Genomic DNA, 26113 nt, shown 5'->3' on the forward strand with positions numbered 1-26113 from the left:
CAAATCTTTTATTTCGTGCCATTTGCCCAGATCGCTGCCCTCCCCCAGATTCATTCCAACAAACTCCTTATAGCACAAGCTCGTGTTGTTTTACATTTTATTAATAGCAACATCAGAGTACTAAATGTACAGAGGACGAGTCCAATGAGAATCGCATTTACAGTGCTTGCAAATACAGAGCTTAGTAGTACAAGAGTAACCAAATCAAAGTCACCTGGAAATCGTAACATTTACCAATAACTACAAAAGGAAGAGATGTGGTTCATAAGACACAAAATAAAAGTTATACAACATTTAGCCGTCACAGAGACAGACTAGAGTCCCTTTTCGTGGAGGTGTGTTTTGTGTGTGTAAGTGTGTTTGTATATACTATAGTCATAGGTCTTATACAAAAGTTAACAGAGGTACTCATTGATATATTAAACACAAATATAAAAGTTTGAGTCACAAAGTACAAACTCTTCATTTTTATGGCGACAACACAACTTGAGTCAGGTTCCTTCATGGTAGGTATGAATCATGATTGTAAGTCAGCCTCAATGAACAGACCACTGTGTGCCCCCCGCCCACTGTGTGAAAAGCCCTTCCCTCCCCCCTGCCCCATACAGAAAAGAATCTATACAAGCTCCTCACCCCTTGACCTTTGAACTTTTACTGTACTTCTTATATTTAGTTTTGTTGCTGTTTTTGCTCCATCTACTTTGATCAGCTCTTGCAGAACATGCAATCGCAGACTATCCCATTTTCCTGCTATTCCGAACTCCCTCGCTGTGTCACTCATTTCAGGCCTGCACTTAGCTCGCAAAGGCATGATCCAGGGCTAGAGGCCATCTGCATGAATTAGCTGACACGACAGCAGATTTGGGTCACGCTGCTAGTCTCATTCTAGCAGAGGGATTATAAGAGAATTGAGATGTTGCAAACAAAGACGGGGTTTTTTTTTTCAAGTCTTTTTCAAGTCTGACTGCACTGATAAGCACTGACAGTGACAGTGCTTTAGCTCTTGTGAATAGAAAAAGTAAAAACATGACCCGAGAGGAGAGTCGCAGCCCTCCGCTTAAAATACAGTAAGCGCACAGTACGTGATTTTTAGTTTTTTATTTTTTTGAAAAGATGCGGAAAAGCGAGGAGTGAGGAGCTACAGTTTACTGGGAGTAAAAAAAGAAATAAATGGATCCAGTGAGATACCTCCACAGTCTCGGGGCAGTTTGTGAAATAGTCACAACAATATAATCACTTTTATTGAAGTTCTCAGGCATAAAAGAGCTGCGTCACAGTTGGTTTTTGTGCTTCAATTTTGAAAAAGCAACACATTAGGCATCAACAGACCTTCACCAAAGACTTATCTACACCTTCATTATATATTTTTTCTTTTCGTTCGACTTGCTGATTTTGGTTTCTTTGGTTCAGAAAAAAAAACTCACGATTTGGATCAAAACACTTTTTGTTAATATGTTTAGGAAATATCAAATTTTCTAAGTTACCTGTCAGAGGACAGTTTCAAAAGAAACACGTCAACTAGCATTAGCCTGAAAATAGTGCTGACTGAGAAAAGATGTGTCCGTGCATGAGTGGATCATATTTTGTCACTATTTCACAAAAGGCCAAAACACCGGCCGAGGATGGATATATATCATTCTGTAAAGATAAACTTTATCCTTTCCTCTCAGTTCGTCTTCTCACCTTCTAATTTAACGTCTCTTTTTGTTTTCATTGATAAAGCGTCCTCGAGATATTTTTGTTATCACACAGTGTGCTAATACGTCCACAATATAGCCAATACACTGATTCCTTTGACCGTTCCTCTGGTATGAATGCTTCCATTAATATATGTAAAGAAAACAACTTTGTCCTTCAGCTAGCATGTCATTCAAACAAAATACATGTCAATAACTTCCACTCTGAGTATCTGACATGCAAAGAGGAATCACAGTCTCTGTAAATGTGGCACATCGTTCATCTTGACAGGAAAAGCCTCGCTGATTGATAGCTTGTTTATGTCGAGGAGAGCACAGGTTTTATGGGCTGCTGAAGAAACAGAAACGAGAACCGCAAAATATTCATTTGCTGTGAAAAAAAAGGCATGTCGAGTAACCCCCACCCCCACACCTAACCCAACAACACAATATTTCTTCAATCAAATCTGACTGGGCTGAGTGGAATTACTTTCCTCCCTCTTAGCTATACTAAACTAAACTCATCTGCTATACTGAAATGTAAACTGAAAAGGCAAGAAAGCAGTAAGACGTTTCCTTACGCATCAGTTTGATTTCAGACAGCGGTAAAAGGGGGAAGCGTGCTGTATGCTGATGTCTCCAGACATCCGCGACTGTTTAAAATATAGATCACAGCTGCTGGTTACATTTTTCTTTGTCTAAATGTCCTTCAGGAATGCAAAGAGAGCAGCTCCTCATGATTTCAAAGAGAAATACTAACATTAAAATCAAGCTTTTCAAGTCTCTATAGATCTGCCTGAAACACGCCTAATGCCTGAAAAGAAAAAAAAGCTCAAAAACTTTTTTCCCCAAAGTATTAATACACAAAGAACTTCAGAAAGTCAAAGTTTCCTGTTGTTCAATTATAGCATTTAGTATATTCCAAGGAATCCAGAGTCTTTCCCACACTATCGGTATAATCTCGGCTGAAATGTTCAGCAAATTTTAGCTAGTTGCATTGATATTCCACAATCATCAGATACGGTGTTGTTAACAGATGAAACTGTTCACATCAAATGTCAATCAGCCAAATGTTTTAAAGTTGTGAGACTAAAAGTTGTTCAAATTTCTGTGTAGGTCTCTTATAGGTAGCATGTGAGCTTAAAACGACAGTCAACTTTAGCACAGCTTGAAATTAAGGGGGGGAAAAGACCTTTTTACACAGTTTTGGCCATCACTGCATTCAATAATATTAATATACTGTATTCAACAGAGTAACTGGGAAATTGTTTACATCGGGCAGCCATTTAAAAGAGAAAGAAATGGGCAAATTGTAAAATGATCTCACAAACATTCCTATTTGAAAGTTCATTGTCCTGTTGTTGTTGGCTCCCTCCCCTCACGCCTCATTTGGGGACTGAGGTTCTTTCCAACAGAACCTCAGGGAGAGGCGCCCATCTGCCTCTCCCTGAGGTTCTGTTGGAGGTTTCTTCCTGTTAATAGGGAGTTTTTCCTTCCCACTGTTGCCAAGCGCTTGCTCAATGGGGCCGTCTGATTATTGAGGTTTTCTCTGTACAATTGGAGTTTGAATTGATTTGATAACCTGGCTTGATCAGGCAAAATGACTGTGCTCCCACAGGTTTTGGCAAATTACTTGTTTAGTACATTGTCATTATAAACAGCAGAAATTTTGGCCAAAGCTAAAGAAGCAGAAGAATTTGCAACCAAACTAGCAGCCCTGTGAGGCTGCACTGAAGCACAGCAGCTGTGATTTCAGCTAAAACATCAGCGCGTAAACAGTGCTAACATGCCAATGTTGAGCAGGTGTAAGGTTTGTCATATTCACGGGCCTAGTTCAGTGTGTTAGCATGCTAGGTACACCTAACATACTGACTGAAACCAACACTGCCATCGCAACAGCCATGCCGGGATTATAGCTGAAGGCCAAAGCTGGAATAAAAACAGGATTACTGAAAAAGTTTGAAAATGAAAACGTTGCCTATCAACGCTGAAGTTGGCTTTTTGTATTTTTAACCCTGACTATTTAGCAGTCACATCAAAAAGGAAAATACAGACAGCGTACTTCACGAACGATCCTCCTTTCAAAAGTTTTCCTTTAGATGTCTTTCCCTGATTTTTTCATATGCTGAATAAATGCTGATATTGGTTTATTTTCAGAGTCATTACAGTAAATAACATTTTCTGGGGCAGTTGTAGCAGTATGTATATACAAATACAAAATGAGGATGGTGACAAATGATTGCAATCCAGTCTAGATCAAGTTTAGTTAGTTTCTTGGCAGCTACTGTTGGATTAACATTTTTTTTGTTTGTTTTTTTATTCATGTGATGATACACTGTCTATTAAAATCGATGCAGAAATGATAGTTAAGAAGAGCAAGTCATTGGTTTTCCAGCCAACCACGGATACAGCTGAACCCAAGATATGATCACAACACCGTTTAAAACCACTCGGTACTGTTTTTACTTTCCACCTGGAAATCACTCTTCAGTCTCTGAGCTATTGCAGCGTCTACTGAAGTATTATACTGGTTAGCTAAAGATATAATACAAGTAACTGCTTGAAAGTGCAGGTAAGAAGCTTGGCACAAGGTTAGTTTTTGTGTTTTGAAAGAAATACCGTAGTTACACATGTAAACAAAGACACTATCCCCGACCTAGCTGAAACCTTCCCAAAAAATGGGAGAGGTCTTGAAAAATAGAACACACCTGTACACAAATAGAAGCAAATATATAGAAAATACATTTACACGTGTATAATATACAGCAAGTTTCATAACCCTCTTACTAGTAAGATATCACTCTTCATTCAAAAAAATATATGTTATGTCAAAGAAGCAACGCAGCCTGTCGTGAGGCTGCACTGGTATGGGTCATTCATGAGATGAGTTTCATGTTGTGAATGGGCCAGAGCAGGAGTTTTGCACCACAGTGTTTATCCCAAGCCATCTAGACACCTCCTGAATGGCTCCCACGTACCGATACTGATCACTGGGACAACCTGTTGTCTTGAATCCTTTAAGGAAGTGAGTACAAGTCCGAAAACCTACCAAGTGAAGTACTGGAGATCGACCGTCTATACCCAGTAAAACCCATCATTTATATCTGTACATATTGCTGTCTACAGCCATAAACATTTACAATTGCAGAATTGTAGTTGTGCTTTGTACAAACCCACAGCAAAATAAAAAGGTAGATTAACAGACAACTTTCTCGAAAGCTTCGTAGCACAAAGCTAATCTGTTTCAGGAGCTTGAAGATGATAATAAAAAGTATTGGTGCTAGGAAGCTCTCAGGAGAGCTTTACTGTCCTTCCTCACCAGAAGTTTAAACCAATTTGGCAGCAGCAGATTGGTTTGTCTTAATCCCCTTACTACAACAAAACACAGAGGGAGTGTTTTTAGGCCTTTGAAAGTACAAAATAGAACTTTTTCCTCTTAATTCTGTATCGTCCTTTTTTTTTTTTTCCTTTTTGCTCAGCTTTCTACGGCACACATTAAAACAAATTATCCGAGAGTAACCCCAAACATCCTGGCTGTGATAGCTGAACTACTGAATGATTTAAACATTGTCCTCAAGAGTGGATTTGGGTCTGGAGAGAGGGAACCCTTAAAAAACTGTGTTTGATGGGGGATTCCTTCCTGCTTACATTCCACAGTTAAACAAACCATGCAGATTGTTTTGATCCTGAGGGACACCACATTTTTAGCTTCCCATTTCTTCTGTTTAATTCCACCTTGAACAAATCGGTTGAGGATGGAATTAAATAGACTTCCGCCTATAATTTAAGAGTTTCAGGCTCAACAACTAATTTGTCAAACCGGTTGAGAGTTGGGAGTTGGGTGGGGATGTTCAATTACTATCCGTTTTTCAACTTTGCTGTTTATACAAATGACCACAATTTATTTGAACACAGGAGGTTCAGATTAAATCTCTTCTACCCTTTAATTTGGAGCTCGGATCAAAATCGAAACCAGCGGTTAGATTTATCCCAGACAGCTGCTGAGACAAGAGACTGATACGAGGTGTGCGAGAAAGCTAGACAGACCTGAGGCAGTATGAATGTCCTGTCAAGCTCCATGCAGTCTGTGGCTGTACTCACTCGTGAATGTGCCGCTGTGGGATCTAACGAGGCCACACGCCTGCGCCACAGAAGCCTTTTGTGTATTTTTCCATTTTCCTAAATCAGATGCAAATCTTACATAATAAGCAGTCGAGGTGGGCGCTGGACTGGCTTGGACCAGATGTGTTCAGATGGTTGTCTTTGATATTACCTCAGCTTAGGTGGGAGTATTTAAAAAGTGGTTCCAAGCGCTTCTGACTTCCCCCGTTAGGGCTGTGGCAGACTCTTGTGTTTAAAAAAATAGACACGACTATTCTGATTTTAAAATGGGACCGGTAGAAACAACTTTTTTTCTTCTTTTTTTTCTTAAATTAACCGTCCAATAAAGCATATACCGTTTTCCATCATCTCTCTTCCCCAGCTAATAGAATAGTGCTTCATATAAATATCTTTTAGACTCTTTTGCAACACATTTCTTAAAACTATTTCATAACATATTCAAATACATTTAGCATTTTTTTGTACTTTCATATTTCTTTAAAAACCAAAACCAAAAAAACAAAAGAAAAAAATGTAACTGCAGTTGATACAGGGTTAATATAACGCTCTTTTTTTTTTGTTGGCTTGTTTTTTAGTCCATCAGTCGTTGTTGAAACTTCTGTCCATCCAGGTTGTGGCACATAGTGGCATTATTGGCACATTGTTCAGAAATACAGTTCATCTTCCTCCCGAAGAAGCTCCTTGAGTTCCTCTGTGATAGGGCTAATGTTTTCCTTGAGACATCCGTGACGTCCACAGTCTAGTTCCATACATCCTGTAAATATATTTATATATAATCTATATCTAAATGACTGTAGGTTCTTGGAAATATGGTTTTCGCAGCGATATGGCTGCTGCTTGTCAACTCTAGAAAAATAAATATCTTCACCAGTGTCCAAAGATCACGCTATTTTACAAAAGAAGCTGTTTTTTTGTGTTTCTTGTTTCCAACTGGATCCTGTGGAGATGCAGAGAACACAACCCCAGTTACTTCTCATTATGTTGCCAGTGCAAAATTAAACACACACACATGAAATTGTTAAAGCTAGCCTGCTTCTGACTTATTGTAGGTTGAATATGGGTTTGTCTCAAAAAACATGTGACTCCAGTGCCTTTTTTAAATGATGTGAAAGGGCAGTGTTGTATTAAAAATCAGTACAGTTAAGGTCTATTGTTGCATACACTTAAGCCTAAAAAATACACAAGATTTGCAAAGATAAAAAGGGATCTTATGTCTTTTAGGACTCCAGCACAGGGAGCAGGCTGTGGAAAGCTAAGCTGACTGAGACTAATGTGTGTCCAGACAACCCAGGGTCCCTGTCCCTGCCTCTCTGTGTTACCTGCTGGCAATCTATTCCTCTTAAAAATCTGGGTCAATAGCAAACATTACACCGCCTCTTGACCTTCCAGCAACACTGTGGGGCTAGACCATGTGTTTAACGTTCACGCTTTGAATTTCAAATGCAGGCCCATTCTGGCATATTTTAGCCACGCATAAAAATGTGTCACAAGTCAAGCAAAAGTGCCCCTTACTCCTTGAAATGCACCAAACAATGCACTTTTGGTGTAAGAATAAAAGCGGCACCAAAAATATCAATGAAAATGTTTCAGATGTGAGAGGAGAAATAATTAACAGTGACCATAGTACTGATATTCACATAATTAGTCTCTTATCTCAGCTAAAGACCCGGGCTACTGCATTGAACCGGATTCCTCCTCTTTTTTTTATATCAAAAGGGAACAAGATGGAAAGGGAGCATAATCATGTCACAAATAACAAACATATGCCAAGTTCCCTTTTATTCCCAAAGTGGGGCAGCATCACCATGGGGATCGAAGGCTCAGATGATTATTTGCAAGGGGATAAAGTGCTGCGGTACCCACCAAAGCGTGAATTCATGAAGTCTCTTCCACCCACAGAACATGAACAAGGCCTTCAGCTCGTCAACATGAGATCTCAAACCACTTCTCTGACACAAAGGCCACAGGAATCAGTTGTCTTTCAGTTGGTGAGGGCCTGTTAGGCAAAACGCAAGAAGTCAGAGTCACACTGCAAGAAGTTAACTTGTGAATATAAATGATGTAATCAGACTGGTTACATTTTTATATTAGATACCATCACAACATATTAGTTGATAGTAAACCTCCTATAATTGATTCTAAAATTATCATTGGTGAGCAGTGTCTTTTTCTCATAAGACTTCTTCTTTTTTATGCTGCACACGCTACAAGGCCTAATTATGTCTCTTGGTAGCCTTAAGTGCCAAAATCAACACGGTACCACTGTCACGTACACAAACGGGATGACAGAGACCTGCACTGGGTGAAGGTCTATGTCAGCCTCGGACGGCTGCTCTGCAAAAAAAAAAAAAAAATCCTAGATTTTTCAGCAGTGCTGTTGGTTAACCTGTGAAAAACAAGCTATAAAAACCTAACCATCCCTGTGTAATTTAAAAGCAGACTATTTACAGCAGATGAATTATCCCGCCATCCTTGCCAACATAATGAATCTGTTACAGGGTTTGGATTCACTGAGTAAGTGTGACCATCTTTGCTGGCCCTGCGGCTTAGATGACTATGTTATCCACCCAGACAGCAAACATTGTCAATACTCCACGAACTTATTGTCGCCGTGGCAATGCAAAGTGTGTGCGATTTCGATGTGAAACCTACCTGTCCGGTTAAATCGCAAAGCGGAATGCAAACGCACCAACGACTCGCCAAAGACAGATCTCACGCCTAATGTTTCTCTGTATATATAACACTTTACATGTTAGGTAAACTTGGGCATGTAAAGTGTATTTACTGATACTACATAACTTGCAGGTATTGAAGTTCAAAGCGTACACCTTTGTGCCAACGTTTAATACTCCCATGAACAGACAGACACAAAACGACACAGTAAAGACATCTATCAGCTGACTCATTACACCAATAGAAATCAGTAGAGCATGTTATTTTTTGTGTGAGTGCAGCCTGAACATGCTGAGGCACGCGGCAGATGGATGAGGTGATGGGAAGCAGTCCGCCAATTTATGTGTAGATTTGCTCGAGCAAAATACCGACTGAAGCTGACTGTGGCTGCGGGGTAAAAACACGAGCTTGGAGACGAATGTGAGGAGTCGTGGTCGACATTTCAACGTTCTTATTCTCATCTATTTCTGCTTAATGCTTCTTAATCCTGAGCACAAGTTACTGGAACGTTTCTTAACCTATTTTAAACCGATCAAGCCTTGCTGCTCAGCACGGAGCTTCATAAAATTTAAGCCACATGCTAATAACATTCACACTGTGGATTTCCAAGTGCTGAATGACTGAGAAGTGTGCATCCACCTGTCATACAGTCAGTACCTGTTTCCGTTATAAGCAGTCTTGTAGACAGGCGTCTGCTGGATCATCTCATCAGTGTAGATGGGTACGGCAGTCCGAACGCACTCGTGCGAGCACTGCAGGCTGTCGTTGTAGGCAGTGAATATGTCCACCTTGCTGGGCACCCGAGCTGGGGTGAAGTCTGTCAGGTTTTGGCAGCTTTCTTCTTGCTGGTGGATCTTTCGCTGATGGCTATTGTGGCGACCATTTCCAGACTGCGCACAGCTACAAAAACACGCACCAAAGACAAGAAACAAACATAAAATCATACCTTGTACCTTCGTTCATCTATTAGGGTCTCTGAAAAGGAACGGGGGTGCGCGGCTGACGTGTCGTGAAGCAAAAAGTAAAGGAATCTTTCCTACCAGTTTTTAAGGACGAGTGTTGTGATCAAGGCCGCGATAACCATAATGAGAGACACAGTGATTGTGATTATCTGGTGAACTGCCAAACCTGTAAAAAGGGCAGAAATGTGCAGGAGAACAGAGAATTACAATCATTTGTATAGGAAATGGATTCCCCTGTTGTTCACAGCACATGGCCAAGCACTTCACTTCTGTTTTGTTTTTTGAACTGCACAAACTTGCTGCACTTGACAAAGTTTCGAGGCCAGTCCTCTTAAAATGTAGAGGATAACAAGCTGCAGCAAGTACTGGTGACACTGACTGAGTTTGAGAATTAGAAATTATTCTATTACAGTACAGTCCGCTCGAATGGGTAAGTGAGTTTTCTAATCTGCAGATCGGAACTTTATATTATGTCACCAAACTCACAATCAGTAGCTCTACAAAAAAGAACTGACATGTTTTTCCATAACGCTGTCTTTGTAGATACTGCCCCAAGGCTTTTATTTAAACATTAAATGAGAGCAAACAAGTTGATATGTTACATATGTATATTTTTATGCATGAAAATAAAACAGATCAAAAGATGATCTGCAGTCTGAACACTCTAAAGGGAGGCATGCCATTGCACAGCTAACAACCAAGGCCACTTACACACATACATACAAACACACACACGCACATTATGTGAATCATTAATTGATTTGGGGCAACAAGACATGCCCATATATAATTCGCAGAAAAGTACTACCACTTTAAGATGGCAAACTAGTCATGGCCCGCCTAGGAAAGACTGCATTCACTTGAATGTTTGGTTTGTTGTGTAAACTGAAACATTTTTCCACATTTAAGGTGTTTTTGGAAACCTTAAATTAAATTTTGGTGTCACATATACCACTATTTCTCCAAATCGCTGCTAACTGTGTTTGTTAGCTGTCTGGTGCTGGGCAGGTAGCATACAGTGACTGAGGTTATATATACTCCTGCATTTCTGTGGTACTTCACTTCTTCACTGATAAAGTCAAAATCTGAACCACAGTAAACACTGACTCAGTCACTGCAAGGACTTCTGAGGTCACATTCCTATCCACTCACTGTTAATATTCATGATACTCTGGGCTGAGTAAGATCTATTTGGACTTGTCTCCCTGCTCTTAGAAAATCATTATTGGAAAAAATTAAGCCCCAATTATAGGGCTATCAGAAGGAAAGAGTGGTTGCTAGCTGGCAAAATGATAACTCATATGGACCGAGTCTTTAGTGGTCAATTTAGAACAGAACACTTTTGTATGAATCACTGCTTGTTATTATTTGATCTAAGGAGGATTATAAAACCCACAAATCTCTGTATAATCACAAGTCAACCCGGTGGCAACCATATCATTGTAAATTCACACAATCACTACGATTGTTTGCTAAGCTTTCTGGACAGTGCCAAGCCATACAAGTATTCAGCCTTTTGTTTATGCAGGACATCTTAATCAGCTTCCACATATATATGAAGCCCACATTTGTATGTTCTGTATGACTAAAGCATAAAAGCGCTCTTATTACTTAAAGACTTCAGACTCATGTGTGCTGATCTCTCACTGGTGCCAGAGGAGAGTAATCCAAACAAAACTGCCCAGGACATGTCTAAAGTAAGGATTAGTGCAAGCCTATTGCATTGTACTGTAAGGTTAGTGTGTATCTGTGTGGGTGAGTGATACAGCATGAGGGCAACTAGGACACAATGACACACTGCAGCAGGTGACATGCTGCAGGAGGCCAAAAAAAGGGAAAAAAATGGAAAGAAAAGCCGTCATGATGAAAATGCCCACGTGGGCCTTATACATCTCACCTCTCCATCAGCCAGCTGCCTGGCTGCTGATCCAAGCCAATTTGTCTTCGGGAAACACTCAAAAGGAAGTGCTGCTCGGTCATTTTAGAAAGCACACAACGTCTCCTCTGCCTTCCATCTGTCTAAACAGCCTCTTCTTAGACAACAAACTTAGGTGGGCAGGACCATGCAAAAGACATACCAGGTCAACCTTGGATTAATGATATCTCCGGCTGGCTCAGGGAAGCCTTACCTTCCCAGTGCAATCAGGGTCCCTTGCCATGGCAAAGGCACATTAACTTATCTGGCAAGTCATTTGCATTTGCCTCATATCCCCTCTGTATCCTCTAACCCCCCTCTCTGCCTGTGCCAGGCTTATGCTGAAGCTGTTAAGTTGAAAGTGTTCAGCTGTAAATTAACATCTGTCCAAATTCAGGCACAATACAGCTCCAACCTGACCTTGATCGATAGTTGAGTTGTCCACTGAGGATTGCTTCATTTTATATCGATGTCAGATTGAAAGAGGGGGACTTTCCAGTCAGTAGATTTTAAAATCAAAAGCTGCACTAATTGGATTTGTAAAGCCATTACTGATTAAATCCCATTATGGGACAGAATTAGGCTGTGTTCCTTTCCAGCCTCCTATGGACACTCCTCAGCTCAGGAAAACAAGTGGAACTTCAATTAGTAAATTACAAACTGCCATTTACTGACAAATATGATGATTGATGTCTGTAAACATGTTCAGAATTCTATAATTTTGTATGAGGGGAATGTGATTGGCTACGCTAGGCAAACATTCACATGCTGTGCAGAGCTTACTGATGCGGCTTTACATCTTATTGCTATTTTTTAATGGTATTTAAATCAAAGTTACTTCCGGCTGCCATTTGGAGCCAAAACAAGCACAGTTTCATCGCACAGTCCTTTAATGAAACAACTGCACCCAAGAATGTGAGGTCCAGCAACACAAACACAACATTAAGTCTATTACATCCTAATTTTCAGGGCAGTACTTTTAAGGCTGTGGGAATAATGGAGCAGATAATGACACGGGTGACAAATCTGAGTGCAGAGGCTATTTCTATTTTAATCCACGACTGCCAGTTGGAGGGAGGGAAATTTGGCCTCTCTATCTAAAACTCATTGTGTCCTGGCAGTCAGCTTGAAAAATCACCTTTGGCAGTCACCTTGCTTTAGAGATACCCAGTTAGGTTTTGTTTGGTCAAATCACTGCCAAACAAAGAGCAGCAGAGAGTCACACAGGCAGAGGGAGGAAGGAAGAGGAAATAGGGACATGAAGTGATACAAAAGGGAAGGGACTGCTGGCCTGTAACCTCTGCGGAGCTCCCATCAATGCTCCCAGCAAGGAATAAATGAGATTTTTCACCTTCATTGCTATGACAGTTTGATGAACATGTCAACAAAAAGAAGTGCAGTTAAATTAAATTTCCCCTTGCCACCTATTTTTAATAAAAGAGCGACAGCTTAGACACAAAAACTCTGGGGAGTCAATTAATGTAACGTTAATGCATTGAAGACAAATATCTGTCTCAGCAAAGCAACAAGGTCAAAAGAACAAAAATACAGTAACATTTTTACAGATATATGTACACCAAAAATAACAGCCCCACCTTTACAGAGTGGTGGAGCATGGGAAAAAGAAAACTTCGCCTATGTCGGTGCAGCTCTAGATTGCCTTCTTTAAAAGTGCAAGACAACTGATAGGGGATTGTGCAGTCCAGGTTCTCTTCTAGTTTTAAACCATCAACCTTTCTCTTTATGTACATAGTTTATCTTCTGTAATTCTGGATGCCGTAGGCAGCTTTTCCTACCTGTTTTGCACCAAACAGCAGGCACAGTCAGCAGCTCAACAGCCAGGCATTTCTCTCAGGACATTTCTTAGTGGACACAAAACTAATACCAGTGAATATGGGACTTTCAGTCTGCTCAAAGTGTCAAGCAAAAACATTTTATTGACATGTGTGCCATTACAACTGTATAAAAAATTTGGTGTTGTGTTTACTCTGCTGCCTCCAAGTGGAAAAACATCCACTTTTTACACTGTTGCTGCATTAATCTGAAGAATCACATCTCTAATCAGAAGATTTACTAATTTATATTTATAAGTCACCAATTTCTTGAGTTGTGGAGTGATGATTATGGCTGTATTTATGAAGGAAAATACAGTCACAACAGTTCTCTCTAAAAATCTAGTATGATTTTTATGGGTAAAACTCCTCAGCCGTCAGTGTCTTGAAATATCACTTTGGCTTAAAATGTTATGCACACAAATTGTTATTTTCCCTTATAGCTAACGGGTTATTAAATGAGTATATTTCCAGTGACTATGAATATAAGTACACATTATGTAAGTTTCTTTCATAATTTTTGCATGGGTCATTTTGAAATGTCTTAGTAGAAATATTTCAGGTATTCAGGTATGCCATTAGGATATCCCAGTAAGCCACTGTGTTGACATCCAGAATAATGGGACCCGCAGAGTGAAATTCAGCCATCATCTATGTTATTTATTTCGCTAGATTTATTTTTAGCTTTTGAATAGTGGCAGTTAAGTCAGACCTGAAAGTGTAGCAAGAAAACGGCATGTTGACATGAAACAGCTGGCCTGGGATTGGCTCAACCCAGGCAAATGCTTACTGTGAGCTACAGGGACATCATTTATTTTGATAATATTAGCAGTAGTCGTTTTATTTGTTCAGTGGCATATCAAAATTTCTACTTGAGCAAACATCATTCAAATCGTCTCCATGCACAAGGAATCTACTTTAGCCTTTCTAAACAGTAGTTGAGATGCAAGCTCTGTCTGTCTGCTGTTTCATTCGTAAATTAGAATGATGCAACAACTCAATGGTGATGGTGCTACAAAGAAAATCAATATTTAATCACTGTGCATATGTATGAGTTATTGTGTTAGTGTGAGTGTGTGTGTGTATACTGCATCGTCTACATGTAGTGGGTTTAGGCATTATTCGCAAAGTGATTTAGAGGTAATGGCACCAAAGCCCACGCAGTATTTGCTTAAAAGCACCTGAAAAATGTAGAAAAGGGTCCTCATTTGTAAACCAGACTTTCAGCTTATAGAGGTTGAGCAACCTCATTCCCACAGATTGCAATGTGTGTTTGTTCTGGCATACCCAATACATGCCTATATAAACCCTCCAAGACTGAGCAAAACAGGTTAGGAGAAGGCTTCCATCAAAGGGTTGCCTACTGATAGCTAGAAACTGCCGATTAATGCTGGTGTCAAAGTGTCAGTCTAGGGCTGATTTCCACAGAGTCACCGAGCAATCTAAAATGCTCACTGAAGAAGCGGACAAGAGAGCCGAATGAGGAGCAGGGAGAGGAAGAAAGAGAGCGAGAGGGGGAGAGGAAGAAAGCTAAAGAGGGATAGATCGGAAACAATTAGTCTACAGATCTTTTCTCTCAATGTCAAAAGCATTGCTGCATAAGTCAAGCTCAATGGCAAATGCAACAATCCATTGCCAAAAAAAAAAAAAAGTAGCTAGAGTCCATTGCTCCAGTAAGGCAATGGCCTTTTTTCCACAAACATGCGCTCCTCTTCTGTCCTTCTCTGTATTAGAAACAGCAGGGAGCACACAAGAGCTCATCCTACAACAAACAAATGAAAATTACTGCAATTTTCAGGAGGGTGTAAAATGGCATTGCTACTGAGGCGGTTTCAAACAACCTTCTGAAAAATCTGTGTACTACCATGCTGGTGACAGGAGGCATTTTTGTAAACCAAACAAAAAGCCTAGCTGAACTGTTGAGCAGGCGATTGGACCTAAAACTCCTGCCAGGCAATACAATATCTCTCTCTCTCGCTCTCTCTTTTTTTTCCAACAAAACCTCCAAAAATAAAACAAATAAGAGTTTGGAGTAGTCATATTAAAAATTCTGTCTAAGCACTTTTGATTGACAGAACAATCTAACGTAGCCAAAACAGTGTCTCGGTCAACATCTGTACTCTTCTTCCTTGAGGCGGACGTGTCAAGCCACGGAGAAAGAGCTGGAGAAAACAGAAAGTGAAACAGCATCTGCTCAGTGAAGCCCGCTCAGCTCCTCTTGGCTGAGATTTCTGTAAATCAGGAACAGGGGGGGTTTGACTCTGCACGCCTGTCGCCGGGCATCAGCATTTAAGTCCAGATTTAATGCTTGAGAAAAGGAGATTCATTTTTACTCACTTTATTGAGAGTCAATACAGAGAGTAAAGGCAACCTTATTGGATTGCCATGGTAACTGTTGGGAGAAGTGATTTCTCTCTGTCTCTATGTGTATCTCTCATTGTTGAAGAGGCTGCATTGTACGCCTATATGGGTGTGCACAGGTCAAAAATCTGCATTACAATGCTCGCCGCGCTGCCTTCTTTAAAAATAGATTACTGGGACACTTAACATACATTTTACATGTGCTCACTTTGCTCCGCAGTGGATGTAAACTCCATCCACTTTACCCACAGGTCCATCACATACTTGATAACGTGACGTGATTTGTTACCAGATGGATCCGTTTAGTTTAAATACCTCGAATTCATACGCTGAATGCTGTTCTGTGCATTTTAAACATCATCTACAAGCAACCGACGGCTCAACGGGACCGTTCGGGAACACGTGGTGGCATTCGATGGCCCTGCATAACACTGCAACATTTAACCTTGCAACCCTCAGATCATCTAACAAGGCCCAAGTTATCAGTAGTGGCTTTGCTGACTGGAGTTTTAATCATCTCATATCCATAATGGAGCTGACAGCTCCATCTGCGTGGAATAGAGGGGGGTCGAAGTTGCTAGCAGCACAAACAACAGGAACAATCAGTGAGCATCTGGAGGCTCCACAGCTATAACACCCCCCCTCCACCCGCCTCCGCTCCCTACTCATCCTCCCTCAGCTCCTCTATGATGGCCAGAGAGAGCAGGATCAACAGGAGCCTGTTTGCTTACAGTATCCCGAAAAACTCCAATCCAAACAAAGTAAAATGTGTAACATGCACAATGCTGGCATATTGTCTTAATACAAGAAACTACAGATTGCATGTTGGTGATTAACCACAAAGGTTATAATACTGTGAGAAAGCATTTAATTACATAATCATAAAAACCTACGGCTGCAAGCCAATAAAACTTAACAGGTGTTAAACGGATGCCCTGACAGATGACATGCATGAGAATAGTTCAAACTCGGTTAATGAGACAGAAGGCATGCGAAAGCTACTTCCTTCACACAGATTAAGGGCAACATTCACTTCTTTATCTCGGTCTAAACAATTTGAATTTTCACCATTGCCAGAAAGAACCATCCCTTTTGTTGTCCTGTGCATCCACGCCAACAGCGAGTGGGAGTTAAGACACATAGCCTGTATTCAACAAGTGCAACTCAGTCAAGCTGTGGCAAGCTGTCGAGTACTTTCCCTGTGTCACTACGTAGCTGGTTTTTCTACCAACCCGAACTGGTTGGAGAAATGTCAGAGTAACTGACTGGATCCCACGGCAGGCATGAGGAAATACAGCTCAAATGTTCATTTCTGGACACTGACATAAATATAGAAAGAAACAATCTTTTGATGGTAGTTGGATCCAAATGAGCTGCAGTCTCTCAAGAATAATAAGGACTTCCAGAAAATCCAGAAAAGATTATGACAAAAAAATATGGGAAAAATTAACAGCAAACACTACAGAAAACTTTCTGCTGCATAAAAGCTCAGCGCAGTGCAACCCTGTGGCATAGGTGGGATTATTTTCAGGTTTCAGTATAGTTCTGTGAATTCTGCAGTCAGGATCAGGACAGTTTCCTTTCTCTTTGTGCTACCAAAATCAATGTTAGAAAAGCACAAAATATGAGCTCTCTTTTCCTCCTTTTTTGACTCGACTCCCAATCGTCAACACAGGTGTAACTGCCTGTTGCCATGGTAATGGCAGTCTTAGGTTTGATTTAGCCTGGGGTTAAGTTGGAATTTTTTTTTTAATATCTGAAGACATTTCCGCTAATGACAGAATAAACCTGGTTTTCAAAGTGCTGTGGAGCTTGCTTTTCTACATTTTTTTTCTATCCTTGTGGTCATACAGGTGCAACATGCGTTCAGAAATTCACCGTCACCTGAAGTATTAATGATTTTATCTGAGCACAGTCAAGCAACAGAATGTAACATTCAGACTACTGTCGGAAAAAAATCTACATTACTTCTATTTTCTTTCTTCTTTGATTTAAAAAAAAAAAGGCTTTTTGGATACTTCCTCTATCACTGGCAAATCCTTGTGAATAAGAGAGCAGTCGAAAGTAGCTTCCTCTACTCTCTGCCACTCTCTGCTCTTTGCATTCATGTTTGACAGCGATTACACTCTGAAATGATTACAGTCATGTTACACACACGCCATATGGGATGACACCAAGTACATTCACGACTTGCGTTTGTGCGAGCATACAATATTCATGAGTCATAATGTGCATTTATTGCACGGCTGCATGCCTCTACTTGTACCGTGATCTCATAGTCAGTGAGTGCCTAAGCAGCAAAGATATAGACATTTTCTGAGCTGCTGAGCTAAAGCAGCTAAGTGATTTAGTATAAGGAAGTTCATTTTTGATCTGAATATGTGCAATCTAATTATTTTAGGAAATGTGCTACCAGCCCATGCCGTGAGGACCTTTTTGCCTTAGAAAGTCTATAGACTGCATCAACACTATAGATGAAGAGAAGAAGAAGGAACTGAAAGTAAGTGCAAGGATGAATGTACCAAACAAATGAATACTTAATTAGTTAATAACTGGCTCTGTTAAATACATAATTTCTAGACATCCTTTTCAGCTATTTTGCAGCTTCTTAGCAATCATTCAGAGCATTGCATTTTTGTAATTAATCATCCAACTTGAAATAACACTTCTAGCATTTTTAATAATTTTGATTTTTTTATAGAATGTCCGTGACCTTAAATTGTATATATCGATGAAGATGGAGGGAATGGAGGGATGGATGGCTGGATGGATGGATGGCAGAACCCCAGAATCCAGAATGCATGCTATGAGCTAACTGTCATTCTCCATCGATACTTTAAGAATGCAGTTACTTTTGAGTGCCCTTGGTGCTGCACAGTGGAAAACGTGGCCCTCTCCCAATTTTTTTTGAGAAGAGTTGCTATCAAACTCAAAATGAGCTAATATTTTTCCTTCAATAAATAAAGGGCAGATTTTCTCAATTTAAACCTTGTTTTTTTCCATTTTACACGGCATCCCAACATTTTTCAGAATTGGGGTTATACATGCTTATTGATACTGTGAATATAGTAAACAATCAAGCACAGGAGAATTACAACAGTAATTAAAAATGTTTAGTTTAGAATAACTTGGTTAGTAAATAGCATAAGTTGTTTAAATCCTCATAACATCGAAACTAATAGTCTCTTAGGTTCTTCTCATACTGGCTGCAGATGACTTGGGGCTCTTCAAATTCCATGTTTTGAATGTGAACTAAAATGTGGCGGCACTTCCATGTACATGAAAATATTGTATCATTCACCTGAAATAACTGCCACAGTTAACTTAGCAGAGTGAGTGAAAGCTTGGAGGATGGCAAGGCACAACCACGGAGCGAAAAGTACATTCAGCAGATACCAGCTGGGTGCCAAATGCGCTTGAACTCTCTGCATGCATGCATGATGCATGCACAGTCTTTTGCACTGGTTATTTCAGAGCAATGCATCTACATTGCATGCATGTGCACCAGCTTCTCTCCTACTCACTACTAACCTTAAATGGACTTCGACACAGCTCTGTTTAAGCACTGACATTTGGGTTGGTCTTGTACGAAAAATAACTTTCAGCAGTTATTTTGTGACAAAGCAGCCTTTTGTCTTAGGCACTGACAGATTAGATGCTGTTGTTAGCATTGCTGTCAGATGATGTCAACTCATCTGCCTGTTAAAGTCAAAAAACATTGCGTGCAGCGGGCAGGTTAGACACAGTAGACATCCGGAAGTGCAGTCATAGGTCTTAACCTTCTGTGAAAGGATTTCCCATGAGGAATAGTGGTAAGAGAGAAGGAGAAACCTAGATAAATTAAAATAAATTTTATTATCACTTTGCCCACTTTAACAGAATCAGTTTAAGTTTGCAAGTGAGAGGTTATCCCACTGCAAGTTTCATCAATCATGACTAAGAAATTTTGTATGCATCCACTAAGACAATTCAGAGATATGAGAGTAAGAGACAGGCATACAGTGAAGCGCCTCTCAATCTGCAATACTTTCAATTCATCAGCAATCCAATGCTGCACTGCTCGTGTGGTAATTACATCTTGCCTTGGGGCTAATATGAGGCAGAGGGTTAACGTGTTGTGAAGGCAGAGGGAAAATTTCTGCTGCGATTACACACCCACTCTTCGCTCTGAAACATGATTCTCTTCATCTGCTCTGATCAGACACAATGTGCTTATTGATACAATAATATTCAACCAGTTTGAGGGAGAAAAAGTCTCAACTCTCCTTTCTTATCAGCTCTCAGTTAGCTGTGGTGACTGATTTCCTCCAGGATACAAGCCATCATCTGAATCACAGGTGGTCTCACACTTACCTCCCAATCAAGAGAAAATGAAGAGATCACAACAACACTGACAAGATAATTATGTCCTGCCATTTCATTTTGCATGTGCTATATACAGTTCAATCACAGTGCAACTTATATGTATGCCACTAACACTCAAGGCTGTTTTGGGAGGCATCATTGTTCCAGTATAGAACTGGAACAGCACTGAGTAACAGCAAATAGTGTTCATTATCTGAATACTCCCACTGCAGCATGAACTTTTCTTGATTCCTCTAACATTTATCATTGAAACTGAGTAAGTCCTTCCTTATCTTTGCATACTTTTATGACATTTTTGCTACTGCACTAAATGGGAAAACTTAATTTACCACAGTTATTGTTCCTAAGTTGTTAAAACATAACTTACATAGGTCATTTTAATAAAAAACATGTTCCTCATAGACATAATGACATACTAAATCTAATAAGCCCGGCAGGAGAGGATTGTGTTTCCACATTACAGAAGAACTGCCCATAAAAATCCTTGCCCATAAAATGCCCACCTACAGTATTTCAGACCCGAGGGCTACAATATGGTCGAGGGCATAGTCTGTCAGTATCAGCGCCTATATCTCTAAGCTGCAATATTATAGTCATGAAAGCAGATCATCAGATGTACAGTGAAAAGGTGATTATAGAGGCTTATAATCAAACAAACAACAACCTTTATTTGTCACATACACAATTATACAGGGTACAACATGTAGTGAAATTCTTGCGTCCGAGCTGCGGACAGGCTGCAGACATAGCCGCGCCATTCCAGGGCTTGGTTTTAAGCATGGGGGGTCTAGCCAGGACCGTTACTGGCTAGGCCAGTAAGGGTGGTAAATGTGTGATAGTCACACATTTAACCCCTTTTCAGTGTAAAAGCAAAGCTGTATATTTCAGATTCATTTGATTTTCAGTTTGTCAGAGAGTGACCAATTATCCATGGATCCATTGGGGCTTAAACAGATTATGAATTTGTTAGGAAATGTCATTAACATACAAGTTTCATTCCTATAGAACCTGTTTTACGTATATATACCTGTAAACACAACTGTGGAAAACTTGTCATATCACAAAATAAAGCTCTGCAGAGAAAAGCCAATTCATAATTTATTTATAATGTTTTCAGAGCTGATTTAACAAATGTGTTACCTTTATCCGCTTAAGGTTCCCCTGAGAAATGTTTTATTAAAAAGACAACCTGCAAAAGAAAATCTAAGTAGCATGTTTGGACACTGCTGACTTGAAGAATTACCTTCACAGCACTCTATGTTTGTCTGTTACTGAGAGAAAAAAAACATATCTATATATATATCTTATATCTCTTACCTGGTGTGTCCCCTGGTGGGTCTAGCTTTGGTGGTTTGACAGACTCCGTGTTGCTCATAGAGGACTTGGTGGTGCTCTTGGACTCTGTTGTGGTCACCACAGTGAACGTCCTTTGGGAGAGCCTGGTTGTAGTGCTAGTGGTTGTGGCCACTGTAGTAGTTGCAGCCCTGGTGGACGTTAAGTTTGGCTCCATTTTGCCATCCTCATCTATGCTATCAGTCCCCGTGGGTCCCCAGTCAATAAATCCAGCCACTGTTGTAGTCCGGCCCTCCTGAGACTTGTCATAGCTGTCCCATTTGAGCTGCCTCCTGGTTCTAATTAACAACCTCCCGCTTGATAAAGCAACTGGAGCTTTTGCTATTACAGCCAAAGGATCGCCCGTCTCTTTTTGAGAGTATCTCAGCCGGCAATTCTTGCACGCTGCTTGTCCTTTGTGTGCTGGCTTCCAATGCTTTTGACCTTTAACTTTTGGCACTATTCCTGCCCTGCTGTCTTGGGGCGGAGGAACAGGGCTGAGGAGCCGGTGGGCTAACGGGCTCACTGTTCTCCAGTGAAGCATGTTAGGCTTATCCCAGAGGGGCTGCAAGCGAGGCCGTGAGCGAGGCACCGGTTTAGGCGTGAGTTTGATCCCCAGACCTTGACTGAGAGGGCTGCACACAGAGAAGTCCAAGGTAAGGTGAGTCATGGCTAGCAGGATCCACACCCGATGCCCCACACAGCTGCCTGGCTTCAAAGCAGACGGACTGCAAAGAGAGAGTAAATGAGAGGCACCGTTTTAGATTTAGCACTAAATGTTAAAAACATACAAATCTAATTTTCTCCATCTCCCATCCTACCAAGTTTCAGCTCTTTTGTCAAGATGCACAGCAGTAATTATCCCCTATTTACACACTTAGCAAAGCTCAACTCCAAGTTCTGGAAAACACACCCAATTACACTACGATAATAATTAGACTCGCAAAGTGATTCTTCAATAACAACATAAAGGTCAGACGCAGGGTAAACGTTGCAGAACATGGGAAAGATTCTGGAGTTGCTCTTTTCACTCTCAACTGTAACAAGCAGGGAGGGCGAAGCTGCAGATTCACATCAACCCAGTGATGATAACAACAACACACAAGGTCAGTCCTCGTTTAACTGATCATCATTATATTCAGCATTATCTCCTCCAAAACACAAAGTCATCTGATTCCCAAAAGGGAAATCTGGTCGTGCAGAGAAACATCTAAGGAGGTTTAGTGTAACAATAATGGGAATGCACAAGCGAGCTTCACATATAACAGGTCTGTTTCGGTGTGTACATGCTGTTATTTTCAGTCGTAGATTCTTTCGCTCCTCTCTGCTGCTTTGGGCACTGTGAACTCCCGCTGGGTCCTGCCTTAATATGCACCACTGTGCACTTTGACTCGCTGGTGTCTCCGTAGTTTGTGGCTGGATTATAAAATCGAATCACTGAAGTTTGATGTTGTATTTTAGCTTTGTTGAGGTTGAGTACTGCTTACAATATGATATCTAGTGATATTAACTTTTACTTACCTTGCACTCTTATACAGAACAGTGAATTACTATGTCTGTGTCTTTTTACATGCTTTATTGTGTTTTCAAGACTTTTTAAATGTTATTGCATTTTAGTTATATCATTTACCTTATTTTACTTGCTTTCTGTAAAACGTCCGTGAGAGTATGTTAATGTTTTCACCGACTGTTGATGCCGATAACGCATCTGGAAAAAATTACGTGAGGAATCAAGTTATGCTAGCTTTGGGGAGAAGTTAGCAGGTTACTTCCTAGCGCAGCAGCTCAATGCCCGGTAAACTCAAAAACCTACTTCTAGTCAGAGAGGAGAGGAGCTGGAGCAAACAGTTTAATACAAGGCAGCTTTTCTTTATCATTTGTTGTCAGAATGAACAGTGATCGCCTATAAGGCATCATGATGTGTCATGGCAGTCTTTTCATGACAACAAAAAATGAAGAACCTTATTGTTTCACATTTGTGAACACTGTGGAAAAAGCCACGGTTGCAAACTTGGTTGAAGTTAAATGAAGAAGTTATGAACAAGGGCGCAAATTAAAATAAAAGTGTGGATCACGGTGCAATATTTTAAGATGAGGCATGATGACTACATTGCAGAAAGCTTCACCTATATCACATGTGCGTACATTTTTTTCATATTTTATGATGTCCAAAAATATATTTTGTCCCTAAGTAAACTTCACCTCTAGACAACATTAACTGCATGGCAAGGTGACAGACAAGCTGGCTGTTCGGGCTTGCACCCCATAGCAGACTGATTCTACAGACAACCTTCAGGAGCCCCTGGGACAAAGCTACACATTGAATCCTAAGGGAGGAACCTCATTATGGGCTGCTTTCATCTTTGCTGTCCTTGGCCAATTTAAACCCATACGGAGGACTTTTGTGGAGAGGTAATGATGGGTGGGAAAGTTTGAACGGGTCTGTCAACAGTCAGAAGCAGCATTAGACATCTTTTGATCATATAATCATAACGTCTCTATCATGTTTCTATTACAGTTGTCCAAATAATCAATACTCAGCTACTAATCGATACAAAAACTACTACCGGATTAGATACTCATTTGCAACAGTCTCAATACAGACAGTACCATCTTTGCCTCCTCCAGTTGACACACAACTTTACCTTAAGCCATTTAACTATTATGCGACAGCCACATTAGCCATGGGTTATTATTCATTTCAGTTCCATTTAATTCAATTTTATTTATATAGCGCCAAATCACAACAACAGTAAGGTAGTAATACATACAGAGAAAACCCCAACAATCATATGACCCCCTATGAGCAAGCACTTTGGTGACAGTGGGAAGGAAAAACTCCCTTTTAACAGGAAGAAACCTCCAGCAGAACCAGGCTCAGGGAGGGGCAGCCATCTGCTGCGACCGGTTGGGGTGAGAGAAGATGTGTTTATAGGATGTGTTTATAGGATAAAAGACATGCTGTGGAAGAGAGCGAGAGATCAATAACAAGTATGATTCAATGCAGAGAGGTCTATTAACACATGTTGAGTGAGAAAGGTGACTGAAAATGAAATACTCAGTGCGTCACAGGAATCCCCCTGCAGCCTACACTTATTGCAGCATAACTAAAGGAGGATTCAGGGTCACCTGATCCAGCCCCAACTATATGCTTTAGCAAAAAGGAAAGTTTTAAGCCTAATCTTAACAGTAGAGATAGTGTCTGTCTCCTGAATCCAAAACCATTATCAAAACAGTGTCTAGCTAAATCCAATAATAACAAAGTGACATTAATGTGGGAGCTAGGCAGTGTTGAATAGGATAACACAGTTATTTATACTTTAAGTGTTAAGTGTGTTCCCTTTAAGTCCCAGATCAAAGCAGAGAAAAGTCTACTAACAGCGCGACAGAAACAGTGGCAGCCTACCTCACCAACTGCATTTGATAAGCAATGAAAATAGGGTGCTAAGTCACCAGCAGAAAAAAAGAATGGACTGGGATGTAGATAAATACATTTGCACATAACAATATTGTTTTAATCTATTTCTGCATAACTCTTAATTTTCTACCCACTGATGGAAAATGGTACTAAGTATTTTCTTGGCTATCAGTGTCGAGTGTAAAGTTCTAGTATCATGATGACCCTACTAACTATACTACAGTGACATTTGATGAGACAAACTAAACTTTTTAACGTTGTATCTACAATTGCTTTGATCATAAACAATGCTTCTTACAAGCACATGTACACAAATAGGACAAAATAAGTACAGCGTGCCAAGAGCCTTGCTAAATCATTTCTACTCACTAAGAATACCAATTTTTAAAAACAAATTAAATGTATATTTCACAGGCGACGGTACATATGTCAGTCCCCATTCATTTAATCTCCACCTGACCCTCTGCATAGATTGTTGCCTCGAATGTAAAAAACAAGAAGAGAAAATGTGGTTTTTGGATTTGAGCTATAAACAAGGTTCAAAGCGCTTCAGTGGCATAAAAACATATTAAAAGATAAAACTGTTGCTGCCTGGCAGTAATATTATAACACTGCTTGTCACTTGAGGTGAGCAAAAAAGGTGAGCTTCACACTTTTTGAACTTGTTCAATTATAATTCAAAGGTAATCCAGCATGCTAACTAGAGACCTTTACAATTATTATGTAGACAGGCTGCCCATGAAGAGTAAGAACAGGCTTTTATTATCACCAGCGTTCCATTTTTAAGGTGTGAGAAACCAGCCGACCACTAACTGATAAATAATTTAGAATGACATCTTAATTGAGCTGTAAATGGTGACTGATGTGGTCACGAAAGAGCTGTGACAAGGTCATTTGATTTTTGACAGTTAAAAATATGGATAATAATTTGTCTTGTGAGTGTTTTGGCCTTGACCTCAGACTGAGATCTTGGCACCTGCTCAACCTGCACACTTCAGGTGAGTAAATTTTAACACTCCAATCCAAATTATTGCAATACTTGATAAGGAAAATGGCTGTCAGGAATATTATTATTTTACAGCAGGGAAAAATGCGGTGTAAACATTTTTTGACCATGTTTGTTTGCTGTACCTCAAACATGATCAGAACAATGTAAGCAAAAATAACCCTGAGGAGAGATGCCTACAAAAGGCAGCAGAGATGACTTTCATGATCTCAGTCACGCAAGTCTCTGATATGATTGAGTAAGATGGAAGTGTTGTTCTTTTTTGCCAGCGGTACATAAGTGAATAACAACCACAGACAACAAATACTGAGCTCATGCTGGGTATTGAACTTCATTCATTAGGGAGTGGTAGGTAACTTTTGTATGTTATTCATTGTCAACTGAACATTGAGAGCACAGATGCAAAAATTATTCCTAAAATAAAAGGAACTTCTTTCTGTGCCTGCACCAT

General features: G+C 40.2%; 1 protein-coding gene across 2 annotated transcripts in view; it reads right to left on the minus strand.

The window, feature by feature from the left end:
* Nucleotides 1-580: 580 nt before the first annotated feature.
* ajap1 (adherens junctions associated protein 1) overlaps nucleotides 581-26113 on the minus strand; it is a 53383-nt gene continuing 27850 nt past the window's right edge. For both annotated transcript variants that reach the window (XM_063464206.1, XM_063464205.1), the window contains 5 exons: nucleotides 21224-21966; nucleotides 9512-9599; nucleotides 9129-9371; nucleotides 7662-7794; nucleotides 581-6735 (listed from right to left, as the gene is read on the minus strand). In XM_063464206.1, the coding sequence (XP_063320276.1) occupies nucleotides 7722-7794; nucleotides 9129-9371; nucleotides 9512-9599; nucleotides 21224-21966 (1147 nt within the window). In that variant the 3' untranslated portion in view covers nucleotides 581-6735; nucleotides 7662-7721. The remainder of the gene's footprint in view (nucleotides 6736-7661; nucleotides 7795-9128; nucleotides 9372-9511; nucleotides 9600-21223; nucleotides 21967-26113) is intronic.

The sequence above is a fragment of the Pelmatolapia mariae genome, linkage group LG20, assembly GCF_036321145.2.
Source record: "Pelmatolapia mariae isolate MD_Pm_ZW linkage group LG20, Pm_UMD_F_2, whole genome shotgun sequence".
In the NCBI taxonomy this organism is placed as follows: Eukaryota; Metazoa; Chordata; class Actinopteri; order Cichliformes; family Cichlidae; genus Pelmatolapia; species Pelmatolapia mariae.